This window comes from Carcharhinus amblyrhynchos, chromosome 2, assembly GCF_965287045.1.
Source record: "Carcharhinus amblyrhynchos chromosome 2, sCarAmb.v2.hapA, whole genome shotgun sequence".
NCBI lineage: Eukaryota > Metazoa > Chordata > Chondrichthyes > Carcharhiniformes > Carcharhinidae > Carcharhinus > Carcharhinus amblyrhynchos.
This window is the reverse complement of record NC_137325.1, coordinates 85,831,708-85,853,768: the sequence shown is the minus strand read 5'-3', so window position 1 is coordinate 85,853,768 and position 22,061 is coordinate 85,831,708. Positions and strand designations below refer to the sequence as shown.

The 22,061-nt window shown below is 38.7% G+C and overlaps 1 protein-coding gene across 3 annotated transcripts in view; it reads left to right on the top strand.

Moving 5' to 3' along the window:
• Positions 1-22,061, top strand: part of galnt1 (UDP-N-acetyl-alpha-D-galactosamine:polypeptide N-acetylgalactosaminyltransferase 1) — a 133,019-nt gene that overhangs the window by 22,068 nt on the left and 88,890 nt on the right. For 2 of the 3 annotated variants that reach the window (XM_080208651.1, XM_080208635.1), the window contains exon 2: positions 20,417-20,622. In XM_080208651.1, the coding sequence (XP_080064777.1) occupies positions 20,484-20,622 (139 nt within the window). In that variant the 5' untranslated portion in view covers positions 20,417-20,483. Of the gene's footprint in view, positions 1-6,713; positions 6,844-20,416; positions 20,623-22,061 lie in introns of all 3 variants that reach the window. The other variant, XM_080208643.1, reaches the window with a different exon arrangement.

Here is a 22,061-nt window from a genome sequence, read left to right as displayed (position 1 = left end):
AGTACCTGAATCTGCACCTTCTGTAAGGGCTGAGTGCAATAGGGTTTGGGTCGGGATTAGAATGGGTACCTGGATGTCCTCCAGCTGGCATGTACAAGAATGGCTGCCTTCTATGTTGTAACTTTTCTATGGTTGTATTGTGTGCATCGCAGGCTATGACAGCATTTAAACTTTGATTTGGTTTATTACTGCCAGATGTATTAACACACAGTGAAAAGTATTATTTCTTGTGCCTTATACAGACATAGCACACTGTTTACAGAGTAGGAAATGAGAGAGTGCAGAATGTAGTGTTATAGTTATAGCTAGGGTGTAGTGAAAGATCAACTTAATGCAGGATAGGACCAGTCAAAAGTCTGACACAGCAGGGAAGAAGCTGTTTGTCAGTATTTCAGTATCAATTCCAGAATTTTTTTATTAAATTCAAATTTCACCAACTGGCATGGTGGGATTTGAATTCTGGTCCCAGCATATTATCCTGGATCTCTAGATTACTAATCCAGCAACAATACCACTATGCCATCGCCTCCCCTAAATTATGTCAGTATTATGTGTTGTTGGAACTGCACATCCAGTCAAGTGAAAAGTACTCAGTCATGCTCCTAACTTGTGCCTTGTAAGTGGGCAGGTTTTGAGTTACTCTACAGAGAATTACCAGCCTATTGTAATACAATGTTTATTCGTTCATGGCATGTGGGCAACACTGGCTGGTCAGCATTTATTGCCATTTATTGAGTTTTCTGAAGGAGTAACAAAGAAAGTAGATGAGGACAGTGTGGTTGATGTTGTCTACATGGACTTTAGCAAGGCCTTTGACAAGTTGGTATGGTAGGTTGTTGCATGAGGTTAAATTTCACAGAATCCAGGGGGAGGTATCGAAATGGATATAAAGTTGGCTTCTTGAGAGAAGCCAGAGAGTGGTTGTAGAGAGTTCTTTTTCAAATGGGAGGCTGTGACCAGCGGTGTGCCTCAGGAATCAGTGCTATGTCCAATGTTATTTGTGATTTATATTAATGATTTAGATGAGACTATAAGGAGGCATGGTTAGTAAGTTTGCAGATGACATCAACATTGGTGGCATAGTGAACAGTAAAGAAAGTTATTTCCAATTGCAGTGGGATCTTGATCAATTGGGCCAGTGGGCTGATGAATGGCAGATGAAGTTTCATTTAGACAAACGCAAGGTGATGCATTTTAATAGATTGAACAAAGGCAAGACTTATTCAGTTAATGGTAGGGCATTGGGAGGAGGTACAGAATAAACAGATCTAGAGGTATGTGTTTATAGCTCCTTGAAAGTGGAGTCATAGGTGGACAGAATGATGAAGAAGGCATTCAGCATGCTTGGTTTCATCGGTCAGAACATTGAATACAGGAATTGAGACGTTGAAGTTGTCCAAGACATTGATGAGGCCACACTTGGAAAACTGTGTGCAGTTCTGATCACCCTATCATAGAAAGGATATTATTAAACTAGAAAGAGTGCAGGAAAGAGTTACTAGGATGCTACTGGGACATGATGGTTTGAGTTATAAGGAGAGGCTGGATAGATTGAAACTTTTTTCCATGATGTTGATAGTGCCTGTGGAGTCTGCACGTTCTCCCCATGTCTCTGTAGGTTTCCTCCAGGTACTCTGGTTTCCTCCCACAGTCCAAAAGATGTACTGGTTGGATGCACTGCCCATGCTAAAGTCTCCCTCAGTTACCTGAACAGGTGCCAGAGTGTGCCAACTAGGGGATTTTCACACATCTTCATTGCAGTGTTAAGCCTACTTGTGACACTAATAAAATAAACTTTAATAGAGGACAAAAGTTAGGATAGAGGGGTATTTTCAGGATGACAACCTGTAACTAGTAGAGTGCCACAGGAATCACTGCTAAGGCCAGAATTATTTACAATGTATATTAATGACTTGGATGAGGGAAGTGAATGTACTTTTGCCAGTTTGCGGATGAAACAAAAATAGGTGGAAAGGCAAGTGGCAAGGATGGTACAGTCTAGATAGGGACATAGACAGATTAGGTGAGTGGGCAAAAATTTGGCAGATGGCATATAACGCAGGGAAATGTGAAGCTATGCACTTTGGAAGGAAACATAAAGGAGCTGAGTATTTAAATGGAGAAAGACTGAAGAAAACTGCGGCACGGAGAGATTTGGGAGCCCTCATGCATAAATCACAAAAAGCTAGAATGCAAGTCCAGCAGGTAATAGGGAAACAAATAGAATTTGAAACAAATGGCCTTTATTTCAAAGGGAGTGGAGTGCAAAAATAGCACAGTCTTACTAAAACCATACAAGGCACTAGTTAGACTACACCTGGAATACTATGATCAGTTTTGGTTTCTTTATTTAAGGAAAGATTTAGTGGCATTGGAGGCTGTCTGGAGAAGGATCACGAGATTGACCCCGAGTTTGGAGGGATTTTCTTATGGGATGAGATTGAGTAGGTTGGGACTAACTCATTGGAGTTTAGAAGAATGAGAGGCAGCCTTGTTGAAGCATACAGGATTCTCAGGGTGCTTGACAGGGTGGTTGCTGAGAGGTTTGTTCCCTTGTGGGAAAGTCCAGGACAGAGGGCAAAATCTCAGGGGTGCTCATTTAAGTAAGACAAAAGAAATTTCCTCTCTGAGAATAGTGAATCTATGGAATTCTTTATGGCAGAGGGCTGTAGAGGCGATATGGTTAATTAAGTATGTTCAAGGCTGAGATTTTTAATCAGTCAGGGAATTAAGGGTGTGGGGATAGGGCGAGTTGAGGATTATCATATGGGGGAGGCAGTGGCACAATGGTATTGTCCCTGGACTACTAATCCAGAGATCCAGAGTAATGCTCTGGGAACTTTAGTTCAATTCCCACTGCAGCAGATATTGAACTTTGAATTCAATAAAACCTGGAATTGAGAGGCTAATAGTGACCATGAAATGATTATCAATTTGTTGTAAAAACCCATCTGGCTCACTAATGTCCTCGAGGGAAGAAAATCTGCCACCTTTACCAGGTGTGGCCTACATGTGACTCCAAACTCATACCAATGTAGTTGATTTTTAAATGCCCTGTGAGATGGGCAATAAATGCTGGCCCAGCCAGTGATGTCCACATCCCATGAAAGAACAAAAAAAAATCAGAGGAATCATGATCTCATTGAATGGTAGAGCAGGTTTGATGGGCCAAATGACCTAATTCTGTTCGTAAGTTTTATGGGGGTCTTGCTGCATGTTGACACAAACTGTTTCAGTATCTGAAGAATTGATATTGGTACTGAACATTGTGCCATCGTCAGTGAACATTCCCCACTTTTGCCCGTTTAATGGAGGAAAGGTAATTGAAGTAACTGAAAATGTTAAGTCATGAAATGGGATGTGAGGTGCAAAATGGCCAAGAGGTGTACGTAACAGTTCATTACAAAAGATTTACTACACTGGAAAAGTGTTCCACATATTATTTAGATAGTAAGTGAAAAAAGCCAGAATGGATTTTCTAGTAGTTATGAATTTACACCCAAATATTTTTGCAAGCTTTTTTATACTCTAGATAAGCATTCTTCAAATGTGAAAACTCACTTGCAAATAATGTTAACTGCTGCCAAAAAGTTAAGGGGTCTTCTATTGTGGTAACACTAAAAATAACTTGCTGTAATTGGACCAGAGGAAATGGCATTTTAGCACAATATTATTCTAATATCACTAATGGATCATTAATAATTTCCCATCATTTACCTCTAGCAATTAATGAATTGGTACCTTCTCATGGTCTGTTTGCATTGAAAGGAACCAAATGGCAGTGGGTGTTAAGCTTGTGCCAGACGTACTTGGCAGTATGGAGCACAGTTTAAATTTTATGAATGAAATTAATCCTTTGATGTATATTGTTAAACCCAATTATTCCTGTACTTGTTCTATAAACAGTTCTTGAAATGGTTTAGTGCTGTGTGCCTCCTATACTATGTTGATTAATATATTGACATGAAATGAAGAATTGCATTTCATGTAGTAGTTTTGAACTAATTTGTTTTCATTTTGATAGTAAAGTTTCTAAATATTCCATGAATCCTCTTTTTAATTTGACATACTTGTATGTATTTTAGTTAACCTGATGTTTTTATTCAATTGCTCTGGTTTGCGTTGGAGTGGAAGGAAATCAGTGCTTATCTGGATTAGGCAGACTTGAAGAATCCAGCAACCCAGTCATTAACTTTTTTTATGTGCATGTGTTGGTTAAGATAGAAGTTCTGGTCAGAACATCTGGAGCACTCCTTATTGAATAATACATGAGATCTTAAATCAAGGCCCCTTGAGTGGTCATTAGATGCTCCATCCATGATGGATGGCCTTTTCAGTATTACAATGCTCTTGGTTAATGTATTGGAGGGCTGGCCAGGATATATGATCAGTTCTTGATTTGGGATTGGAGCCAAACCAACTTTGTTGAATTAAACATGTTTAATTCCACACACTTTGACTTTGAAATTGCTACCAGCATAACCCTTCTTTGCTCACACCTGCCCGATTTGGGTGAATTGATTATCATGTTTCCTGGTGATCCCAGACATTATTCCCCCTTTTGACTTTATTTAGCAGAGATCTTGAAAATGGAGCTTACCTGCTTGATTTTAGTGCATTGTGCTATAAAACATGGTAAACTGTGTCCCATAATGCATAACCAGTACTGATGTTGGAAAGGAAAAAATCAGATGAAGTCAGGGTGGACGGAGGGAAGGACATGGACAAGGAAACAAAGTTCTTGAGGATTGCTGGAAAAGTACATTTCGTGGAACCTTCATGTCTTGCACTCATCGGGACAAATGCAAGAATATCAATGTCAGGAGAAGCAAAAGCTTTATGCTGTATGGAAAGAGAGTGCTGATTGATTGGCAAGTGGATTTTTGGTTGAAACGTTGCCATGGAGAATGTACCAGTTGTTGGTGACTTAAACTTCAGTGGAGTTGGGGTAGTAATTTCATATGAATACAGGGATGGGCCAACAGTTAGAAAACAGAATGGGCATAAATGGGGTTTTTTCAAGTTGACAGGCAGTGAATTGTGGAGTGCTGCAAGCATCAGCTCTGGGGCCTCAACAATTTACAATTTATATTACTTGAATGAAGAGACGCAGACTAATGAATTTAAGTTTGCTAATTATACGAAGCTAAGTGGAAAAGTGAGTTTTGTAAAGAGATATAGACAGGTTAAGCAAGTGGGCAACAAGATGACAGACGGAATATAATGTGGGGAAATGTGAAGTTAGAAAAAAGCAGATTACTTTTTAAAAGATGTGAAACTTGAAACTTTGTTCTTGTTCAAAGAGACTTGGCGTGCTTGTACAAAGAACACAAAGTTAGCATGCAGGTGTGGCAAGCAATTAGATTAGAAAATTGTTTGTTGGCCTTTATAGCAAGGGGATTGAAGTAGAGAAATAAAAAAGCCTTGTTACACTTGTTCAGGGTTTTGATGAGAACGTATCTGGAATAGTGTGTGAAGTTTTAGCCTCTGCATTTAAGAAAGAAGATTGGAGGCAGTACGGCGAAAGTTCACTAAATTTGGTGCCTGGGGTAAGGGGTTGTCCTCTGAAAAGCTGAGCAAATTAGGCTCACATTCTCTGGAGCTTGGAAGAATGGGAGGCAATCTCATTGAAACCTGCAAAATTCTGAAGAGACCTGATGAGGTAAATGCTGAAAGATGGTTTCTACTGCTCAGGGAGTCTTACATGGGAGGACAGTCTTGGGGTGAGGTGAGGTGAAATTATTTCATTCAAAGGGTGGTGAGTCTTTGGCATCCTCTACCTTAACCCAACAAAATTGGGCGTAACATTTTTGGTCTCCCATGGAGTCAAGTGATTGGGAGAGTGAGCAGAAAAGTGCACTTGGAACCTGAGATCAGGCATCGTTGTATGGCGAATTAGGCTTACCAGGCCATATTTTCTCCTCCAGTTTCTCGTGTTCTTGTGATACTTGGCAAATTTAACATGTTTTACGTTTTTGGGATGTTGAACATTGTGGGCTATGTAGCCCATGACTTGCCCTGAAAAGTGTGAGATTTGCTGGCTTAGTGACAACTATAGCTGGCAAATTCCTTTCCAATATTTTTCTTCAATACAACCGTGAATAGCTAGCTAGGCCCCTGCAGAGGGTAGTTAAGAGTCAGTTACGTTGGTTGGAGCTGGACTCGTGTATATAGACCAGTTTGAGAAAAGAAGACTCCACTGAATATGAATTTGCATTCTTTGAATTATTAGCTCAGACCTCTCGGTTTCTGATTCAGTAACATAACCACTATGCTACTGTATCCATAATCTCTATCTCTGTTTCTCTTGGCCTGTCCAAATTCATTATCCTGCTGTCCCCTCTCCTGCCCATATTCATCCCCCTTCAATGCTGTTATCACCCATAGCCTCTCTAATTTTGTGGTCTCAGTATGGGAAAAGCTTTATTGATTTTTTTTTCCATATCTCTGCCAAAAAGCACTTCCCCCTGTCACATGTACGTCTTCTGTTTTCATTGCTGTAGTGTTGGCAGCCTTACCTTTAGTTGCCTTGACTCTAAGCTCTGGAATTCTCTTAAACATTTCCACCTTTTATCTTTTAAACCTAACTCTTTGACCAAGCTTTTCTTGTCCTAATGTTATCTCATGTGACTTAGTGTTAACGTCTGTGATGCATCTTGAGACATTTACTATATTACATGTGCTATAAAAATGTAAGTTGGTGTTTTTACCAGAGGAAAGAAGATAGAATCAAGCAGTGAAACTGCAAGGCTATGGAAATTTATCTGAAGAGATCTGCTAGTGAAGTGAATCGTTAATTTGCAATGAGGACCAGATCATAGGATTCGTTTCAGCTAATGACAGGTAAATTTAAAAGTTTTGTGCCACATGAGTGCCTTTGAAACAATCAAAACAACTGAAGCATTATGGCAATAGCATGGCACCCAGGCATGACAAATTTGTGACACAAGAAGTGTTTGATGCAAGAAATTTGATACATTCTAATTAAGTATATATTTGGTTAATTGAAGTAAGCCAGCAAAGATTGTCAATATATCTTTGAGTAGATATTTTTGTATTGGTCTTTGATGCTTGATATTCCAAAGCACTTGAGTCAATTAATTTCTTTTCAAGTCTGATCACTATGCAGCAACAAACTTGTGTAATACAAGGTTGCATGAAACAGCAACGAAAATTATGCAGATAACCTTTTCGCAGTGTTGGTCAAGTGTTAGAGGATGGATGAGACGTTGGAGAAGTGTCTTTTTCTTCAAATAGTACATCTTCACTAACAGGCAGGTAGTTTTAATGTCTCATCTGGAAGGCAACATCTCCCATCATGCAGCACACCTCCATGAAGTATCATTCTAGGTTAAATTTGACGATTCTAGAATATGGCTTGAATCCACACTCTTTGGTCTCAAGTAAAGTTACCAGCATTGAACCAAAATTGGCACTTGGAGCATGACATTTCTGTTGTGATGTGCAGCAGGCAATGATTTAACTTATTGCATTTCAAAGTCTCAAAGATGGGAAGTGGCAAATGGAACTCTTTCCCTTCCAGCGTTGAAGGTTTTATAATTTTACACATCTTTATGAACTTTGTTCATTTGTATGAATATCAAATGAATAGAATTTCAAAACAGCCTTTGAGTAGTTTCCTTGGATCAATATGATGTTATGTTATGCAGCTGAATTAATGAACTTGATATTTCTACACTACATAGTTTATTGGGTGTTTGATTCTGAGGTTGATCTGTGTAACGCTGAGATGGTGTTAGATGTAAGTATATTTAATAAAATATAGATAATTTTATGCTACATGATATGCATTGGCAGGTTATTTTTAAAGCTGTTTCCATCACTATAAAGTTGGATTCTGGTACTTCACTTGTTCAAAACCATTTTTGTGCAGGTCTCTTCATGCACCTTTTGAATGATATATCCTTGACTGCAATCATTAGTTCATTTTCAACTAGTTCCGAATTTTTAAAAATTTACTGGTGATGATTGTGTCCTTTTCAAATTTTGACTTGTAAATCTACCTTGGAAGATATACTTTGTCCTACCTGGTATTTGAGCATTTGGAGTCTTGTTCTGTGAAAGCATTTGGAGATCACAGCTGAATATATTGGAAATAACTTGGGATTTCTGAAGTTATCTGGAACTTTTTGTTCGACCACTTTGAAGTCTCCGGTCAATTATGAATTCAAATAATGTGAGAAGAGAGCAGGTTATTTATTTGAGTTTTTTTGAAAAAAAAGGAATCTTATTACAAGTTACTGTTTGCTTTCAAAATGTGAATTTATTCGTTTAAAATACTTGTAATTTGTATATTTGAATTTTCCTTTCTTGTCTATAATTTTGTACTTTTTTTAAGTGCAGTAAAAATAATCTGTTGGCTATCAAGTAGCTGTACATCAAATTTGATGCACCATGATATATTTTAAATGTATAACCTGATTCTTATTTGCTGACAGTAACTATTTCCAGTTTAAATAACTGGAAATATATCTGAATCCAGATATAATTTCTTATTAATTAGGTGTCTCAGTAACTTGATACAGATAGTCTGGATTATTGGATTTTCTCTTTTTTTTGTTGTCCTTAATTCTGGAATAACGATCTGATACTTATGAACTCCTACTTGCGGCTGATGCAACCTTTGTTGTGCATTCAATTGAAGGCCTTTTGTCAATGCTAAGAGAGGGGCTCTTAAAAGTTGCATGCAGAATATTGTGCGTGATGTGCTTTACTAATTTGTAAATGTATTAAAGAACCATCACATGGAATACACTTAGTAGATAAACGCAATGGAATAGCATTGCCCTTTATAGAAGAGTGGGAAATATAATCTTCTAATATAGAATCCAATGTTTAAAAAATATTTTTTTGATGCTCCAGACTGAGGTGTCTCAGACTGTTCCATCAAATACGTAAAGCAAACTGTTACCTTAAATCCTGATATGTTTTAGTTATCTGCTGAGCTGGGTCCTCCGGAGCTTCAAGTCACTTAGAAATGTCCAGCTCTTCAACAACCTGAGAACTGTTGACCTAAAGGTTTTGGTTGAACACCTTTCTCTTAACTGTAAAAGGCTTCGATCTTATGGCCTATTAAATTGAATTACATCATTGTGACAGCTGTAAATGTTAACTCTTTGTAGCCTTCCAAAAATATTTACATCCTACCTATATTGAGGATTGCATTATTTTGTAAACTTTGTGAGCGTTCGTCTGGTCAATGACTTTGTAACATCTTACAGTGGCAAGACCTATTATGGCGTACTTTCATAATGTACATTTTATAAAAGATTTTGAAGTTTAAAATTTTACTGCATAGTCAGTTTATGATGAGGTCATCACAAGGTTAAAACCACTCTTTTTTTCGGATCAGTGAAAGTTGACTCTTGCAAGAAATATTCCAATTAGGTTGATTATTGATAAAGATTTGAAATGGTCTTCTGTACCATTTAGAGCCAGTCTGTGATGAATACTTATTTAAAATGAAACACATCAGTATGCTCTTTTTGCAGCCAAAGGTGACCCTTTTTAATATTTCCTTTCTTTAAAAAATATGGAACAGACAGAGTTTGAATGTTCTTTTTCCCATTTATACTCGTGCTGTGATATCTGTGGCCTTTTGTAATAGCCTGTACCAGGATACTTAAAAAGTTTGGAAAAAGTTCCACTTGATGGAGATGTCCCCATGTGCACTCAAAGGCTTTATGTTGGCCTGTTCAACAAAGGTAAACATTTATTCAATTCTGAAGTACATTATCCTGATTAGTGAATTGTACCTATGATATATATTTCCACTAACTCATCAATATTTCATGATCGTTGTGAAGATATTTGCCGCACCCCACAACCTTCTGGTTTGTAGATTCCCCATGACAGAGTGTTCCTTAAGTTTTGTCCTCCAAAGGTAGTCAGAATGACTCAAAGGTGCTCAACCTGAAACAGATACTGAACTGGATATCAGATCATATTGGCAGTGCTGCTGTAGCATCTGGAAAGTTTCAGGCAAGAGCCTGAAAAAATCCAATCTGTCAACTGCAGGTGACTGAACATTTGGCACAATATTCTCTACTGAAATCCGAAGAACTACGGACACAATTCTTCTGTTTTCAGGCCAAGTTCCTCTGCTGGCTGAAAAATTGGAGGGTTTGCCGTTGGCACCTGAAAGATGCTAATGAGTTCATTACAGGGAACCCACCAGCTAGCCCTTCTAAAAGGGCACGCAGATCTCCATGTTTAGAGACCTTCCCTTGCCCTGTCCCTTCCCCCAAAAAAATGAAATGATGCTAATGGCCAACTGGCCTGGGGAACACCACCAAATCTTTAGCAATAAAGAACATCCACTTATTCCCCCCCAAATCCAAAATTAATGGGTTAAACCCCTGTCCTCACACTACACAGCATGAGGGTGACCTGATCAAACTCCCCATTCAGGACCCCATGTAGGCCATGTACCTTGACAATGCCAATGGTGCACTGACACCCTGGCCTATTGTCTTCCTGAGGGGAGGTCAAAGAGTTCAGGCCCGTGGCCATTTGCCTTCTGCCATGGACAGGTTGCAGAGGAAAGGCTCCTTGGGGGACCTGGGGTTGGCTTGTTTGGACTGGAAGCAAGGGGTTGACCTCACCACTCTCCCCTGGGATAGGGTATCATGGCTGGACTGTCCCTTCTAACCTTGGCCGACCTGAAACTCACCCCGACATGGTAATTTCAGGGAGCCCTGTGATCAACATCTACATCCCTGCCTGTCAGCTGTGAAAATTTTGAAGTGAGCTCCATGACCCTGGCCACCTGGTAGACCTTCAAAACACTGCAGCACTCCATTCTGTAACAAAGCTTTCCCTTTCTCCCTGTCAGAAGCTGCAGGTATGAGTAAACTCCTTTTAAATTTCCTTTGACAGAGAGGAGATACCAATTTCACTCTGAGATGGGGGTTTCCATTCTGCATAGCTGATTACTCAACCGCAATGTATGGACGCAATTTTGAATTGAAGTTTCTGAGGCTGAAACCTTTGAAACCCTCTCTATTCAGCAGGAAAGTCTTAATTGCTGAGAGAGGCCTCCAATGACAGCTGTATTTATTTACTTTTCCCCACACTTGAATGCATCTCAAGTGTCTCCATTGAGCCTAGAATCAATGTTTACAAAGATTTTGATAGGCTATGGTTTCTTCAAAAGAAATGTGTATTTTGGCCACCCCCCTCAGATTTGCAGAGTGGGTGGGGGGGGGGGGGAATAGTGATTAAATGGGGGTCGGGTCAGGTCACCCTCATGCCTATGTAGTGTTGAAGGTTAGGGAGATGTGACCCATGATTTGAGCAGTGGAGGTGAGGAGGATGCCCCTCTTAGGTGCTCCCCTGGGCCTTCTGGGTCCAGCATGCCATGTCTCTGCTTGTGGTTAGCAACATTAAAGCCTCCCTGGTGCAGTTCCTGCAGGAGTGTCAGGTGAATGGTGGAGGAAGGGGGAGGGGTGGGGAGGCTGGTGAATGGGCTGTCAAACCTGCTAATTGTATTATAATTATCAGGTTGCCACCCTTTATACCAGGAACTTATTCAGGACATTTGATGTGTGTTGGGTGAATCCCAGTTATGTTGGACTGCTGTCACCTTTCCCGATTTTTGACAAACACCTCATTGTACGGGACATCAGGATTCCCATGGGGTGTCTCACGAGGCTAGAGAATCCCATTCTGTCTTGAGATTGACACAATAAACTGCCATCAAGGATGAAGCATAACCCTCATATCAGTGAATAACTACCTATGATAAACTATCTGACCGGATAACCCCACTTCAACTGACTAAGATGAGGACTCTCAGATAAGCGACAGATGTGAATGGGTAACTGTGCAAAGTTGAGAGAGATCCATGTTTTTGAATTTTTAACCTGGCACTGAAACCCAACTGAAGTTCATTATCTCTGAACCCTTCACAATCTTAATTACATCAAATAATCCTTCAATCATTTCTCAGCAGTTAACTTTTCAGCTCTGGTTGCTGTTAAAAACAACCTCATAATTTTACTTTGCACTTCCTCCATTTACAAAATGGAGATTCCAAAAAGGATTCCAGATATTTTGCTAATCACTTGTAAACACCATAAATTTTTTCCAGCATCCCACCAAATCCCAGGATTTTTTTTTGTTGTGATAAGCAAACACATTTTTAATTCAGCTAATAATTCATGCTATCCTCAAGTCTCTACTGTTTTACGAAGGCATTGCCATCCATCTTTGAGTTCTGAACTTAATCTCCTATAGTAGCTTATGTCAAAACAATTAAGTATTTCAGACAAAGAAATACTTTTGAAAAGCAGTGACTGCTGTTTAAGCTGTGTATGAGATAATTGAGTATTTGGGGGTAGAAAAGTGGCTTGTTGATCTTGACACCCCAGTTTCTTCATTCTAGTTTGAAAGTCCATTAATGTGTGCAACTTTTTTTTTGCTTTAGCCAAAGCTTTTCATCTTGCACTCATCAGGACAAATGCAAGAATGCCAAATTTCAAAGGTGATAAAGGGTGCTGATTGACAAGTCAATTTTGATTGGCCACGGCATTGCCATGGAGAGAGCAAGAGGGAACTATAGGTTTCCCATGCTTCCAGGTAATACAAAAAAAGCGTGTACATGGTTAAGGATTCTTTCTCCTTCACTAAGACTATACATGCCCTAAGTATTGATAGCAATGCCTTGTCTATGTGCCTTGTCTTGACATTGTTAGCTTGTTTCTGAGTGTGTAGTTGAAGGGAGCCATATTAGCATGTCACACCAATCTAGATGTATTGCCATTTTTTGAATTTGTATCAGTTGAACTTCTAAACTTAACTCATGCTGTTGAGTTCAGTTTTAATGACGCCATGCATGTTCAAATATATGTTGTAGCTATGGGATGTCTTCTGGATTCCAGGCTCGGAAATATTTTTGAGACTTTTCACAAAGAATGACAGTCTTGACCTCGTCTATGCATATTTTCAACACATAGATGATGTGTGTCACAATCTTTGAATCTGAAGGTGTGTAAGTATTCCTTAGCACACCTTTCTTGTGCTCTGATTCACTTTTGAAATGGAGCAGTCTAATGTGCTCCCTTTCCTCTACATGATGGTTGAGAAATTTGCTAATGGCTTCTCCACTGTTGCCTACTTTTACTGATGGCTTTATGCATTCTGATTTGTATAGATCTGCATAAGGACTGTATAAGATTGGCTTTATCACCAAACTCGTAAGTGGTGCTCTAGCCATTTGCTCGCAGTGCAAGTTTGACACTAAAATAGAGTGCTTCAGAGATATCTTGCAGGACAGTGTCTATCCTGATGAGATGATTCTTCTCTGTTACAACGCGGAGGTGATTCTTCTCTCTTTCTATTTTGGGACCACTCCAAGGGATATATCTTGCCTCTTAATCTTGTACAAGTGTGTGTGAGGTAGTAGGAAGTTGTTGATTTTGGTAAATTAAGGCAGGATCAACCACTCTATCATGAACAATTAACAGAACTTTAGTTTTTAAACTGATGACAACCTTATTAAAACAATTAACAAACGGAATAAAATCCCAGTAGAATGCTGTTCAAATTACTACAAAACTCATTCAGGAATAGTAGAACAAATCATTACAGAATTCAGTCACTCTCAAGAAAAGTGCAGACAGGCACCTTTGGAAATATGACCTTTTTTCAATGATGCTTACACCTAGAACACTTTCTGGATTGGAATCTCTTCTGAGGATGGATTATTAAGACACGCATGAAACTGCTGGATTTACATGATAGCTTCACATACCCTCCTTCTGACACAATAAGTGGCAAGCATACTCATACCCCCCCCCCTCCCCCCCGTCCATGTTTATATATCTGGAATACCCCACAGTATCCTTGCAATCTGAGTGGATTGAGGCTGTCAACAATGCTCACATTTGAATTCCATTGGTTCTGTGTCTCTGTGTGCTTGCTCTAAAATCATTGGGCCAATTCAAAAGCCTGTTTTGGCTAGGTTGGCTTTGATACAGTTGTTGCAAAGACCTTCTGTAGTCTGCACTCAACAATTTAAACATCCACTCGTAAAAATATCTTTTTTAAGGAGGCAGTACTATATGATTTCTTCTTTTTGGTTTTAGCATTTTTCACTATTTATATTTGTCAAACACCACATTTTTAACCTTACATATGCAACTTCACAACAGTGTATAGTATGAACATGCAAATGGATTAAAGGCTGCCACTTTTGGACTTGAAAAGTACCCAATCTGTCTCAAGTACCCTACAAAAGCAGCATTTCTCAAATAAGTTAAACAAGCTGTTTCACACTGTCACTATACTGTGAAAAAGTGAGTAAATAGGACATTGTTGTTAATCTGAAAAGATGTTCTGCTTCTCACACAGTTGAGCAACTTTGTGTCTGAATTTAATTGCCGGCCTGATGCCAACTATGTAGGCCCTACATCCCGACCTGTGGCTGATTGAGTCTAGCTAAGTGTTCCTCTGGCTGTTTTAAGAGGCAAAGTTCAGACTACTCAATCAGTCCATGCTTGCTAAATCGAGAACAAAATATCTACTGTTATAATTTCATTGCATGATTGAGCAGTACTTGCTGACAGACTTGACTATGCTAACAACCAATTTAAGCTAATCACTAGAGCCCCTAATGTGATTTATTTATGCTTGTGAAAGTGACATAATCAGGGGCCCATTGTCTGTCATATGTTCATACCTTGCAACTTTGTTGTATTTTCCAGAAACATAAAGAAACCCTAGTTCCTCATTACTTTACCTAGACGCTGCCTTGATCAATGGGATTGGAGTCACCTTGCTAACTGATCAGCACGCATTTTCTCCTGAATTATTGTTTTTTCTGATTGTTAAAAATTTGGCATTCTTGTGTTTGTCCTGATAAGTACACAATGGAAAGCTTCAGCAACATGTCCCCTTTTCAGCAAAGTTCAACAATATGTGATAACTTGTTTTTCACTTCAATATTTCATAAACCACTTGTTTTAGGACACTTTGATAATGGCCAGCGTGTGTTAGTAAGCTTTTAAAAACCTGTCAAGATTGTTGTATGTGTTGCATAAAATAAAATGTGATCATTTGGCTTGCACAGAGGATTAGGATATTGTTTTTACATCTCTGTGATCTGGATTTCATTCAAACCATATTGAAGGGATGAAGTTTTCATCTTCTGCCAGCTATAAAGGTCTTGCATGAAATGAGCTTGGCAGCTGCGTTTCAGTTCTAGATGAATGAAACTCTTACATGAGGTTGCCAGTTTTGAGTATGTTGAGGCTCGCCCAATAGGGAACAACCAGTGGAGGAAGACTGGTCTTGGCAAGATGAGTATAGCTACCTTTTGAGGTCCTATTTTTTCAACTTCCTAACTTCCTACAGTCTACTGTTAGACCTTTTTATTACAGATGTCATTTGTACCATGACCACTGGAGGAAACTTCTTCCAAATGGTTTTGTAGTGCTGATTATTAAAATCCTGCACATGACGTGGTATTTTCATTATCTCACAAAACCTTTTCAGTGCAGAAAATTCAGTATTGCAGCAATTATAATTTTAAAAACTGTCTACCCTTCATACAATACTGGTGTATTACAAGTAATCCAGTAATCCAGTAACATGGACTAACACTCTGGAAAATTACAGTTAAAATCTTAGCGTGGCAATTTATAAACAGAATTCAAATTCTTAAAGGAATCAAGACTGGTATCAGTAAAGAGTAAACACAATAAGAAGTCTCACAACACCAGGTTAAAGTCCAACAGGTTTATTTCAGTAAAGATCAGTAAAGAGTAGCCATGAAGCTGTCCGATTGTCACAGCTGATTCAGTTATAACCTTCAGAGCAGGAAATCTACCAGCTTACCATATCTGGCCAATATGTCACAACAGTAGCCACCGTTATAGTTTATCTTAGCTTGATACAACTGGGTTGCTTCCCATATCCTGCAATTCAAGAGGAAGGCCCAGCACTACCACCTCAGGGAACTAAGACAGCTTTGATAGGACAGCTCACATCTCAAGCATGTGTTTAAAAATATCTGCAATCTTTCAGAAAAATAAATTTACACTCTCAAGTGGACCCAAAAACCCAGCTAAGTATATTTTTCATATGTATCTATTTCAATATCCAAACTACACAACTATAAATTTTCCCTCAACACTATCAAAAACAAATGATCTGATCATTTATACAATTTTTTTTTGTTTTTGGGATCTTGCCATATGCAAATTATCTACCACAGAAAACAGCAGTGCCCACATCGAAAAAAAGATTAAATATTTTTGTTTATGCTAAGAATAATTAAACTTTCAGTTGGTGACTTTTAATATTGTAAACATGTACCCTTAAACTCCTATTAAGTGTTACGTATTCTAATTGGGTAGTCAAACACAATTAATCTTTACACTACAGTTTACTTTGGCAATGAATTCAAATTGGAATCAAAGAAGAACATTTTTTACTTTTAATTGAAGGTTTACAAGGTTTGAGTTGGAAATCTAAATCAATGATCAGATTTGCACGTGCAGATTATTATGATGGAGGTTTAGGTCCTTAATCTCTAACAGGTTCACATCTCCACTATTGGGATGTTTTGGAGTTTTGTTTCTTACATTAAATTGTGTAATAATAACTTTCAGCCAAGCTAAGGAATTCTGCTAACACTTATTTTGGTTCAAATTCGCTGGCACATATTCTGATATCAGCTCAGGAAAGGTTAAAAGCAACTTTTGTATATTGTAAACAAACTATTGCAAAGGTTAGTAAAGAAATTGCTTATTGAATTAAAAAAGCTGACTCTTAGCTGGAAGATATAGCAACTTGTATTAGCAGAGCTCTCACTTTTGAGAATCCATTTCTGGCCCATAGCCAAAGCTAAATCTCTTGGATAGATTAATTGTCCATGGCTTTTTCACTGACGTGGCATAGTAAGTGAAGTTAAGTCTAACAATTAAGTGTATTAAGAGAGATCAAACTAACTTGGTTGGAGAAGGGAGCCAGGAGGTAACATTAGAGAGGAATTACAAAGTGTATAAAGAATTAGGAGAGCCAGATAGAGTGAAAAATAGAAGTGTATTTAGCAGAGTTAGCAAGAAGAAATACAGTAAGGACTAAATTGTGTTTGTACATGTATATGAATATAAAGAGCGTGGTAAATAAGGTTGGTGATCTGCAAACACAAGTAGGCATGTGTGAGGATACAGTAGAGTTTTCACTTGTGGGCTGTGCATCAAGATAAATGCCAGAGTTATGAAAACTTGATTGCCACTTGTAAAATTGATAACATACGTTGATGAGCAGCTGTGACGATCAAGAACAGTGCTGTAAGAAATCACGTAAATCTGCTTTCTTTGGTAAAAATACAATTACCGAATACGATGCTGCAAATCTTCCTGTTCCCAGGTCATCGTAGGTGGGATGTGCATCTGACATGCACGTCAGGACCCTGTGGAAGTCCTGATACATGGATATATTTTGGAATAGCCCGTGAAGTTTAAACTTCTGATGGGCTGAAATTCTGCTACCTTTGACCCTCTGCACATGTCTCTGACTGTGAGCTCAGGGTGTAGACTTGGGCTAAATACAAGGGACATACTTTTATACTTGGAATGTTAAACAGTTTAATCCAGGTCTAACAGCTGAGGAGCTCTGCAACTGACTCCCGTCCCCTCACCCTGACTATCCCCATGACCACCGACAAATGACCCAACCAGACTACTCTGGTCATTTGATTACCTCCCCAAAGCACCCAACTACCCTCCCAGCCATTCGACTACTCCCCTGGCCTCACCCATTCATTCATTAAAAGATTTGGATATCTAAGAAATGCACGAATATGGCAGCTGGCAACATAAAAAAGGGAGCATGAGTTCTTCTTCCCCCAACACTTCTCTGCTTGCTCTACTTGAGGCTGAGGCTGATGCTGAACTAACATCTGTAAATACTGGAACAGGTGATTCCAGAAGAAATGGGTGGCAGTGTGAGGTTGTTCCTGTATCTGTAGCGTGTTTAAAGTTCAGTTTTACTTTCTCCAAGTAGTCTGTGCTTCTGCGGAGAATGTAGCAGATGCTGGAAAGCAGAATAATTACTCATTTTAACCCTGTGATGTTTACTTAGAGTGAAGCTAATTGCTTTTTCTTTATAACTAGAGAGAACACGTTAGAGTTTAGAAGAATGAGGGGAGATCTCATTGAGACGTATAAGATGATGAATGGGATGGATAGGATAGAGGTGGAGAGACTCTTCCCGCTCAAAAAAGACAGTAGGACTAGGGGGCGCAGCCTCAAGATAAAAGGGGGGCGGTTTAGAACGGAGTTGAGGAGGAACTTCTTCACTCAAAGGGTGGTGAATCTCTGGAATTTTCTGCCCGTTGAAGTGGTGGAGGCTGCCTCGCTAAATATTTTTAAGACGCGGGTTGATGGGTTTTTGATAGGAGAGGGGATTAAGGGTTATGGGGAGAGGGCGGGAAAGTGGAACTGAGCAGCGACAGATCAACCATGATCTTATTGAATGGCGGGGCAGGCTCGAAGGGCTAGATGGCCTACTTCTGCTCCTATTTCTTATGTTCTTATGTTTTTGATTAAAGTAATGGAAGGTGAGTTAGGTATACAAGGTCATGTAGTCATATGATACTAGAAGTGGCAGGAGCTAGATTTGTAGCAGAGAAAAACAGCAAGAGTCAACTGACCAGAAGTTGTGTGCAGCAGCTGTACACTTACAGGCATGTCTGTTATATTCCAAAAACTGGTGCTCTGTTCTTCTGTGGTTGATAACATTCCTGTAGTAAATTGCTACAGTAAAATAAATAGTTCAACCAAAACTTGGTTACTTTGGTCCTGCCTGTTCTAGAACTATTATATTGTACAAGCATTGTCAGGACAGTGACTTTGAAATTGAACTTGTTGGCCTGAATCATCTGATGGCTACTGTGGCGATTGTTAAAACCTTTGCCACTTTTGCATCTTTGAATCCTGAGGACATCCCAACAGTGGTGGCGGCACGTTAGCACTGCTGCTTCACAGCACCAGAGACCTGCATTCGATTCCCAGCTTGGGTCACTGTCTATGTGGAGTTTGCACATTCTCCCCTGTCTGCATGGGTTTTCTCCGGGTGCTCTCGTTACCTCCCACGTTCTGCAAGACATGCTGATTAGGTGTATTGACCCCAACGGGCACAGGACAGTGGTGACTAGGGGAATTTCACAGTAATTTCATTGCAGTATTAATGTAAGCCTTACTTGTGACTCATAAATAAACTTTATCAATGCTCATTCCCCACCCCCATTCTCATCAATTCATAACATCTGTAAATGGCTTTTAAAAAATCAAGATCTTTTAAAACAAAAACACCAAAATAATGCAAGCATGTTGACCTTAAAGGTCAACAGTATGAGCTGGTGACACCAGGAGGGGGTGTGATTTTTGTCACTCATTGCCAGTGCTGTGAATAGATTTTTGCAACAATTTTTTGTTCTGGGATTGAGAGTTCCATCTAAAACAGCAAAAAAGTAACCTAAGGACACACTTCTAATCATGACTAGAAAATCTGAGCTAATGACTTGATGTATTTTGTTCTTGGTCTCAATTTAGATCTAGGTACTGTGCTATGATTCACATGACTAAAAAAGTCTGTATTCTGGTCTCATGATTTAAGGTTTGAATGAGGACCAGGTGGAAACTTATGAAACTCATGTCTGTCTGATGTAATCAGATCTGTGGAGGTTGCATGGTTTATTGAGTACGGTTGATGGCAGAAGTACTGTTCCATCTGTTGTCCCAGCCATTCCATCATAGTAAAACTGCCTCAATTCACTATTTCTGGCCGGATTAGCTATCAAGTTTTAATTAAAAAGCACAATGCTGCAAACTTGAAACCAAACAAGTAAATATTGAAAACATGCAGTGCATAGTCAGCATCTGTGAAAAGGAATTCCCATCCTGCTTCAGGACTGAAATTAAGTCTCAGCTGAAACTTAAAGGCAATATGCAAACCAAAAACCATTTGACGTTCTCAAGTCGTAATATTTTTTGCAATTCTAACTGCAATTCAAACAGTTTGTTATTTTGTGTTACTCTAGTAACTTACAACTAAAATTTATAATAAATGAGTTTACTTTGTAAAAGTTTACTTTTACAAGGAATGCGAGTGGGGAGTGGCCATCAGTTTAGAATGCTAATTGGTAGATTCTTAAAGTGCAGATTTGAGCTTCCTGTTGAATATAAATCTTGAACTCCAGACAAATATTTCCTGATTCAGCTATAAACACCAATGAAAAGATGGTCATTGTGAAATTTAAAGAGTATTCTGCTTCTTTACAGGATTTTTCTTCTGGAAAAGAAAGAGTGTTTAAGTTAATTTTGAGCTATACTATATTCCTCTGCAGTGAAACTGCCGACTTACCATGGTGTTTTTGTTTTCCTAGCAGTTGCAGTGACAGCATTAACTGGTTGCTGAAACGACTCTACTTCTGCACTATCTTAATCAGTACCATGAGAAGGTTTGCATATTGTAAGGTGGTTTTGGCCACCTCTTTGGTCTGGATACTACTGGATATGTTTCTACTGCTTTACTTCAGTGAATGTAACAAGTGTGAAGAAAAGAAAGAACGAGGTCTGCCTGCTCGTGAAGGTAAGAAAAATCCCACATATTAAATAGTTTAGAAGGTAATGTGACAGAATATTCATTGAATTTGATCCCTAAAGTCGGATACACTGTGGGATCACATTACACAACTGGTCCCGATATTAGACTATGCTAGTACTGACTGCTCCAGGAACCGATCTGAGACATTTTTTATTATGTCTGCCAAGAATTTGTTCATTAGATGCAACAGTTACTTATTTCAGTTTTAATACATGATCTATTTTGATATGACTCTATCTATGAAAGCTATATAAATGGAAATAGAGATACAATCAGATTTACATTTGTTTATCATAAGCTCTTTCCCTGTTTTCAACTCTTGGGAAATGTAATGTATTAGTTTCCCTGTATTGGGATTAAATATGTATTTGACAGCATATTCATATCCTAGATGCCTGAAATAGAGAAGAAAAAGTGAAATCCTTGTGATGAGATTATTTGGGTTCATCATTTATTGATGAAAAATACAATTTTGATCCCAATGATGTTATTGACCTTAAAGTAGAATTGGGTCTTAACTAATTTTAGTGAAGATTACAGATTTTTAACTAATATGTTAGATTTCTTCCTGTAAAAGAACTAATGCTCAACTTTGGCAGCTGAATTGAATTTTTTCGGTGCGTGCTGTTGAAGTTACAACCTTCCAGTTAATTGCCTTTGGAAGAACAAAGTCAAGAGAGACATTTATCGTCATTCCAGTTTCCTTAATAACAAGGCAAGCAGTATTTACAGTGATGTAGAGAGACTTACATAAATATCAGTAAGTGGCATCATGTTTGTACGAGTGAAAATCCACTGTTAACAGAATAATTAAATCGATCTATTGAAATAGATTTGATTCCTGTTCCAATTGGAAAGAAGTTGTCAGAAAATTCTGTATAGAGAAGATGCAGGAAGAACAGAGGATAAGTAGTTTTCTGTTCTCTGGGATTAATGTGGGAAAAGACCCACCAGGTCCATGTCTCCTCAATAGACAATTTGCAATGTATAGTTTCTCCATCTTCCCTTTATCTTCTGAGGAAGTTGAATACAGAAGGTATAGAAATCTCATATGAGCCTGAACTCTGATTTCAACAGTTAAATGAGTGGAACTTCAGGGTTTCACTTTTACATACCATACATATTCAGCCTAATTGTGAGACACAGCTAATCTTTTGATGTTCACAAAGGATGGAACCATCATGTTCAAACATTTTATCATCTATGGCTGTATGCACTTAGCATAGAATTCAATCTTTTTTTAAAGGAGTAAATAAATAATTTCAGCTAAAATAACTTCATCTGTGGACTAGTCTTGTTTACTATTTCCCTGTGCATTCCCGAAATATGGTTTAAGTTTATTTAACCAAATGCCTTTGAGCTAAGGGATTTGGGGATAGAAATATAGAAACTATAAGCAGGAGTAGACCATTTGGCCCTTCAGA